Source organism: Schistocerca piceifrons, chromosome 9 (genome assembly GCF_021461385.2).
Source record: "Schistocerca piceifrons isolate TAMUIC-IGC-003096 chromosome 9, iqSchPice1.1, whole genome shotgun sequence".
Classification (NCBI taxonomy): domain Eukaryota; kingdom Metazoa; phylum Arthropoda; class Insecta; order Orthoptera; family Acrididae; genus Schistocerca; species Schistocerca piceifrons.
The window spans coordinates 166,622,391-166,631,222 of NC_060146.1; the positions used below are offsets into that span (position 1 = coordinate 166,622,391).

General features: G+C 37.8%; 1 protein-coding gene across 3 annotated transcripts in view; it reads right to left on the reverse strand.

Moving 5' to 3' along the window:
- The window catches only part of LOC124717103, a 70,019-nt gene extending 61,916 nt beyond the window's left edge, over window positions 1-8,103 (reverse strand). For 2 of the 3 annotated variants that reach the window (XM_047243812.1, XM_047243814.1), the window contains exons 1-3: window positions 8,012-8,103; window positions 7,854-7,919; window positions 1,010-1,123 (exon numbers count right to left, since the gene is read on the reverse strand). In XM_047243812.1, coding sequence (XP_047099768.1) covers window positions 1,010-1,123; window positions 7,854-7,919; window positions 8,012-8,017 — 186 coding nt within the window. In that variant the 5' untranslated portion in view covers window positions 8,018-8,103. Of the gene's footprint in view, window positions 1-1,009; window positions 1,124-7,429; window positions 7,666-7,853; window positions 7,920-8,011 lie in introns of those variants that run through there. The other variant, XM_047243813.1, reaches the window with a different exon arrangement.
- Window positions 8,104-8,832: the final 729 nt, after the last annotated feature.

Below are 8,832 nucleotides of genomic sequence, written 5' to 3' on the forward strand. Positions count from 1 at the left end.
GTCAAGAGTATTTATTGGTTTTATTGATACACAGCTGGTTTTGGTGCTACAATACACCATCTTCAAGCTCCCAGATACACCAAACACATCATTTATCAAACTACATAAAAAACAGCAAAATAGTATCATAACATCTATGTTGTTGTTGTGGTCTTCAGTCCTGAGACTGGTTTGATGCAGCTCTCCATGCTACTCTATCCTGTGCAAGCTTTTTCATCTCCCAGTACCTACTGCAACCTACATCCTTCTGAATCTGCTTAGTGTATTCATCTCTTGGTCTCCCTCTACGATTTTTACCCTCCACGCTGCCCTCCAATACTAAATTGGTGATCCCTTGATGCCTCAGAACATGTCCTACCAACCGATCCCTTCTTCTGGTCAAGTTGTGCCACAAACTTCTCTTCTCCCCAATCCTATTCAATACTTCCTCATTAGTTATGTGATCTACCCATCTAATCTTCAGCATTCTTCTGTAGCACCACATTTCGAAAGCTTCTATTCTCTTCTTGTCCAAACTATTTATCGTCCATGTTTCACTTCCATACATGGCTACACTCCATACGAATACTTTCAGAAATGACTTCCTGACACTTAAATCAATACTGGATGTTAACAAATTTCTCTTCTTCAGAAACGCTTTCCTTGCCATTGCCAGCCTACATTTTATATAACATCTATAGGTACTTTAAAATAATAACTACATTAGACTGAATTAATACCATTTACATACATTCATGTGAAGATGGATGTACAGAGAATAAATGTAATTTTTCTTCAGAAATGATTTGATTGTTTGACAAAATCTCATTATTCTGAGGTCATGCAAGTGTACCATATTCCTACAATTCCTACATCATGCAGTGGAAATGATAATTATAAAAGTAGCAGTTTACATTGTATCCTTGTTAGGTAAGGAAATTTCTTGAAATCTTAATTTGCAATAAGTAATAATTGGAAAAAATTTTATTCAAGAAATGGATATTGTCTTTTCAGTATATGAAAGACTTACCCTTGCTGAAGATTCTCCCAACAGGAAAGGTGGAAGCAAAACAGGATTTATAGTTTGAGACCTCGTAAACTGTGAGCAATCGATCTTCCCAATTTTTGACTGAGAAGAATCAAGCTGCAAGAGCACACAAGAACACCAAGATGAAAACTGACATGTACAGATTGTGTGAAACATAATTCAAAATTAATGTTAATTTAACAATCCTTTATTTCATTTTACACACACACACACACACACACACACACACACACACACACACACACAGAGAGAGAGAGAGAGAGAGAGAGAGAGAGAGAGAGAGAGAGAGAGAGAGAGAGCAGTTGTCAGATGCAGCCAACCTTGTAGGTAGGGCAACCACAGGCACACAAGATGTCGCCAGATGCATATTCTTTGGTGTTTTGGCAGACATTTGCAATTTCATTTCTGCACCATCAAAATTAATCAGATTAGTTCAAATGTGTCTCGATGAAACTTTGTGTTGCATAAAGACACCGGTAGGAGAAACAAGATTTTAAGGTGTACACTGGACTGAGACAAGGGGATGCCATTTCACCTATTTTATTTAACCTTGTCCTAGAGAAGATTGATAGAGAATTTTCTAAAACCAGTCCACAAGGGATCCAGCTACAGGGTGTGAACATTACAAGACTTGCCTATGCAGATGATGTAGCACTAATAAGTAGTTCCAAAAGAGAATTAATCAGAATGATGCAAAATTACTACAAAATTGCCGAGAAAACAGGATTACATGTTAATGAAGAAAAGACAGAATACCTGCCCATACGAAAGAAAACCAGAAAAGATGCATCTCTGACTGTAGATTTATTCAATTTCAAGACTGTTGACCACTTCAAGTACCTAGTAAGTATTTTTAGTAATAACAACAAAACAGATATAGAAATAGATGCCCGTTTATCAACAGCAAACAAGACATTTTAGTTTCATCAAAATTCTAAGAAAAAGATCACTTAGCAGTAACTTCAAAATCCGCTTATATCAACTGACCATTATACCTGTGGTGTTATATGGATGTGAAACATTAATATTTAGAAAGAAAGGTGAAGAAAAACTGTTGATATTCGAAAGAAAAGTACTAAAGAAAATTTTTGGACCTGTATATGACAAAAATAACATGGAATGGAGAATAAGAAGAAATGAAGAATTAAGAGGGCTGTACAAACACCGTAACATCGTCGAAGTGCTCAAGAGGAGAAGGTTGAATTGGGCAGGCCATATAGCAAGAATGACAGAATAGACTACCTAGAATGGCATTCAGCAGAACAATAGAAGGAACGAGAAGAAGAGGGAGACCCAGAATCAGATGGCGGGATAACATTCGGGAGGACTCAATGAGGATGAACAGCAGCAGCAACTGGACAAACAGCGCATTGGACAGGCAGACGTGGAAGAGGCTCATAGAGCAGGCGTACAGTCGATAAGGCCCATGCCACATGTAAAGTAAAAGTAAGTCGCTGCAGTCAGCCCAAGCAATTTACTCATTGCCACATTTTTCATGCAACACCCAGTGTCAACAGAAAGCATTGTTTGTTTCCGTTGCAAGCAAAACTATCTTTATACCAAAATTTTACACAGACTTTCAACAGAACACTCCCAAATTAACCTAGTGTGATATTTCTTTTATTGACATGTATTAATAGGCACAGTAAAACATGAAGAACAAGTAGTAATACAGGAGCAACTCTGTAGCACTGCATGTTTGTTTGGAGTTGCCTGTCAGCACGGCACAGGGCAGTGCTGTCGCCGCTGGAGTACTGGTTATTCAAGTTCTACTCTCCCTGGTAAGACATGTCAATAAAACAAATATCCTACGAGGCTAATCTGGGACCACTGTACCAAATGGGCACATAAAATTCTGCTTTCAAAATAACTTTGTCTGCAACGAGAAACAAACTAACACTTTCCAGTGAAGCTGGGTGCTGTACGAAAGACGTAATGACCACTATTTATTTTGGCTATCTCCAGCTACACAATTAAAAAACAAAATTACAGATATTTGATGAAGCACAAGAGGAAATACGGAAGCGTCCGATCCCGCCTGTCTGCTTTGACCCATGACGTCACAAATATGGCGGAAACAACCATAAACCACGATTCCAATATGTCACATATAAAGTCGTTAAATACACATTTTGAGGGCGAAAATACATCGAAAAGCAAACACACACACTTTCCAAAAAAGCCTAATGACACTAACGGGACAAGCGCGGGAAATGGGGTGTTTTTGGGTGGGGGCAAACTAAATATAAACAAATTTAGACACCCACCTGCATACAAAACCACACAAAACAACTCCCCAAATACCACTAAACACAATATAATCTGGAATCGGACACTTCCCTTGACCTATATAGCTCAACAGCAGCTTCCGATACCATAAATTAGGATCAAACACTTCCCTTGACCTATATAGCTCAAAAACATCTCCCGATACCAATACCAACATACACAGCCACACTTTGGGATCAAACACTCCCCTTGACCTGTGCAGTGTTAATTTTATCCGTCATATCCACTCCTGAACAAAAACAACAACCGATTAATTTTACTGAAATTACCACACGACATACAGTGAACAACACTAAATTAACCTTCACACAAAATCGTTAACTCACTGAAATGAATTCCACTACAAACACAGCCGACACTAACAATTCTTGATAATGAGCAAAAGCAAACTGAGCCCATTACACCACACAAACGAAAACCCTGAACATACCACCAGAGAGCACAACAAACCACAACACGGCGACATCTACAAACACGCGACACTCACAAACCAAACTCTGTACCGTCATGACGTCACACACGACAACACCCTTACGTCATGGGTCAAAGCCGACACGTGGGATCGGACGCTTCTGTCGACCCGCACAAGAGGAAATTCACCTGACAACTTAAGAAGGGCACCTTGTACCCAAGTAGAAAGCATTGAGGATGTGCATTAGAATATTGTTACATGTATGTACTACCTTCAATGTTCTCAATGACATAAAATAGTTTTAGACAGAAGTCTAAATCCTCCATCTCGTGCTGTTAAATGAACGGAATTCAACCTATTACCTCCCAGAGAAACTTCCAGAGATCTTTCCACTGATTATTAGGTTCTATAAAAGGAAAAAAACTGTAATTTTCCATTTGGATAGCAAATGATGTGAAAGCAAACCTAAACACAACATCCAATGGAAAACAAATGATACAGTTTGCAATATAATGGAAGTAATTGCCAAGAACAAATAAATTGCTAATACTAAAGTCACACTAGTTCCTGACTGTTTTCTAATCTTTAATAGTATTCGTGATGTAAAATAATCAGTAGTAGTTCCACCATGTGGAAGACTCAGACCTCTCCCTCTTCAGTACCATGTACTCTCCACTTTCCTCCCCCACAGCATTCTTAGTTGATACCTCCCTCTCTCCACCTTAACCATCCTTCAATTCCTTGTTGGAACTGTTGCTGTCTTCTCCTCAAGGGTGGGGGGAGGGAGACTAGCCAATCTCTCTTTCTCTTCGTTATAATGTTTACATGGTTCCCGTTCTCCCCAATTCATTTCAACATCTCCTCATTCTGTCCTCCCAGTTCTCCCATTCCCATTTCTTTCCTCATCTTTTTGGAATGTCAGGATGTCTGCCCTCCTTATGAAACTATCCTCTGAATGTAGCATTTGGGCAATTGTATACTCAGGTTTTTATTCCATGATCTGAATAAAGATGCCCCCTTTTTTGTTAAACACTTCCTTGACTATTGCTACTATCAATCTTATTTCTGTGTCATATATTAGGTTCTCTGCAATACATCCCACGTGCTCAAATTTCATAGCTGATATATCTATCGAGATTTTGGGCTTCTCTTTTGCTCCCAGGAATGTGCATTGGCCCTTTGTTTTCATTCCTAGTTCTTTCCATTCTCCCAACATGACACTTTGGTCATAAGAATAACTGGCTACTATGCGGACAAGAAATCAATAAGTTCACATATTTTATGTCTTACAGGATAGTATTTTCAGGTAACTCTTCACTTACACAAGCAGTATTTGTTGCACTAAAGAAACTAATCAGAATTATTGTGCAGTTCACATATGCACATCTTGCAGTCATGTACTTCAAGAATAATAACCACATCTTCACTGCACACTTATTCACCAATGAAACATGTTGTCAACAATTTGTTGGAGACTGAGAGTAACAGAGATATTATCCAATACAATATTAGAAGGAGAAATGATCCACAGTTCCCACTATACACCGAATAAAATAAATGTGAGACTGATAGACTGCAGTACAGGTGACACGGAGGGGGCAACCACACCTGACAAGGCTCTGTAACTACCTCCAAAACAGGCAATATAGTGAACATATGGTGCTCGAGAAAGAACTGTGATTGGTTGGCCCTTACCAATCAGTTCACTGACTTGTCAACTGCAATGTCAGTTCAAATTATGGTGAACTAACTTTGGCACAGAAAGGAATGAAATATACAGCTCTAAGGCTCTTTAATCATCCAATCATGAAATTAAATGTCTGACGTAGGTGATGGGTTTTAAAATTTATATTAACATTGCTTCTCTGAAACTTCTATCCCATAGAATAATTCTTCAATATAAGTAAGTAGTCAATTCCAAACCTGTAAATAGCTGGCACGTAGCCACATAAACAGCTTTTGGTCTATGCATTCTTTTGAAGACACATTCCAGGTCATAACATTTAGTGTGAAGATGATCTAAGATTTAAATAATAAAGTGCAGCACCAGTTTTGGTCCTTCAAATGTAGCGTATGGAATACAGGAATTTATTCCCATTTTCAAGTACCAAGGTACTATACTACAATTCTGCATAAAGCAAATAGTGTTAGTGACGGTTTGGTTGTGTTTCTGTGTATAATATTTGTTTAATGAAAGAGGCACAATACATTAATACCATAAAAAGATTACTGCAGGGCAAGAGAAAAACTTAACTGGTGAAGTATTTTATTATTTCACAAATGTATGCTTTTCAAGGAAACTATTCATCAAGGATGAAATTAAAATATGATCTGTGCAAAACACAACTAACTTAATTTCAAGCTGAAATTTCATCTATAAATTGGTACAGCTGCTGCTAAGATCAGAAAAGGTTGTCATTGATACTTGTCACTGATTGCAGTTTCTTCTAATAGTATATGTGAATAATTGGATATGGGCTTCATCAAAAATCACAATGTGGAGGGGGGAAAAAAAACAAACAATCGTGAAGTTACTGTACACAATGAATAAATTCACTAGCATACTTCACACCACCACCCTGTTTTGTACATTATAATTGACTGACCTCCTGTTCTAGTACTACTGGAGAAAAAGATATGCATCAGAGAGCATATGAAAATGGTAGATCTGTTAGTCCGCCTCCGTAGCGCAGCAGTAGCGTTACCACCTACCACGCAAGGTGGTCCGGGTTCGATTCCTCGCAAAGGGACTGGTCCATCATCATTTTCATCATCACTGACTCTGAAGTTGCCGAAGTGGCGTCAACTAAAAAGACTTGCAACATGGCGGCCGAACCCCAAAGGGTTATCCCATCCAATAAATTCCATACAATCATTTCATTTTTTTCTGGGCAAAGTCATGCATCATTCAACATTCTGCTCAGGAGGGGCAGGGTTTGAGACCCTGCTCAGGTCTCCTGAATTTATGGCTTTCATAAATCATTCTGATTGAATGACAACACAGCAATGGCCTTACTTTCAGTAATCTTATCAATCAAACAAATCGGGAAACAGATCATCTAGCATGATTGTCACAACATTTAAACAGGCACTGTACAAATACTGTGCCGGTTTTACTAACAGAGCCATGTTGAGTCTCAGTAAAATACAGGAGAGATTGCACAAACTTGAACTTTATGTAACACTGAAGTTCTGTGCACGTGTGTTACGAGTTATTAGTTATAGAAAAATTAACTATAGTGAATAATCTAGTAATCCAAATTTAGCAAAATACTGGTTCTAATCATATCTCCAAAACAGGGTGATTTTTCTTCATGTACTTACAGCAGGTACAAAATTTGATGAAAGATTAATACACTAATAAATCAGTATTTAGTTTTATTTTCTTTCCACTCCCTACTAAATTCCACCCAACTGCATTGCAAAAATAAACAAGTATTTTAGACAGTTTGTACACTACACGAAGACTGTACAGAATATTAACAGAAAGTTATTGTGAGAAGGCATCAATTTAAGATCTCTCTTTTACTCGCAGGTAAGACACAAACTGCATGGCAACAGTAACATATATCAAAAAAATACAGTCATTTGACTTGTATAAAGTATTTTGCGATTTCAGTTAGAGTGTGACCACTCTTGTATAGCATTACTCTCTCAATAATTTTCACACTCTCACATACTTATTCACTGCAGAGCTATACCTTAGCCTGTAGTTTTCTTTGACGGAACATAACTATATCGTTGGCGTACTGAACTGCATATTATGATAGGTTATAATTCTTTCAAGCAAAGCACTCCCATCAGAAGTCTCGGTAAAATAACTGAACTGGATAGGAACAAGATTATGTTTCCATCTACTGCCATTCCATCACCTCAACTAAAAACAAAAAGGCTCTTGATTTCGGCGATATGCTGCAAAGAACTGTCACACTACGAGTCCGTCATGTTTACGTCTATGAATACTAACACCAACAACTGAGGAGGCTAATTCTGAGGAACAACGATGTGTGAGTGGTTTCTGTGACAGTGGAAGTGCTTACTAACCTTTGCGGTAGATGTCAACAATGTAAGCGTCTTTTAAATTAGATTATAAAGATTTATTGGTACGTGAGACAAACTACTCACCTCCCCAGAGAGTGAAAAATTCAAACTGGAATCGTGCAACTCTCTCGAATCATTTAGCCCGTAGCTCTGCAAGGAAAATGTTATATTACATATTTTAAACTAAAACTGTACGGTACGACATTCATACAATTATTTTTTTGTTGCTAAAACCAAGTTACCATCATTTCAAAATATCGCTCCCACCCCCAAAGATAATACTGTGTACTGTGTACTGTGTAGTCTGTAGTGTATTGCTGTACAGTGTACAGAGTACGGTATCGAACACAGTCTAACGTATCGAATGTAATTCATGTTAAACATCGAACTAGGATTTTGACTTTTATCTGGTAGATGACTCATACTTCCAGTTCCATAATTTTGCCAGAGGACAGTTTACTGAATTCAGTTCAAGCGCTGAAAGAAACGAAGCGACATAGTCAAAAATCTAAGGAGATAAAGAAATCTTAGCCTCTTCTTCACCGAACATTCAGTTTTAATGTTCCTGAAAGGGAACTTCTAAAATAAAATAGGTTATTGCTCCAAAACTGGTATTATGAAGAACTTTGTCTGAAATTATATGACAACGATAATAACATAGTTTAGTGTGGTGATTTCACATGTATCCACAGATTTTCTCTAACATGTGAGAACCTCCACAAAAAATTACATAAAATTTGCATATGAAATCTGTTCCAGATGCCACAATCACATGTAAAAAGGAGTCAGCTACTATTTGCAATCTGTATGAAGGACTTGGCCCAAAAGCGTTCAGGAAGACTTAACAATACTCCAATACTGTGTGCCGATGGCACCAATATATTACTTTCCTGTCCTCATCGGCGAAGCGACAAAACTGCCGACGCAAACTGTAATCTTATAAACTGGTAAAATAAAGTTTATGTTCTGTTCAATAAATATAATCTATACCAATTTTCGCGTGTCAAAAAAAGATATCATCAATGATGGATCATATCAGGATGGTGAACATGTCCATACACCA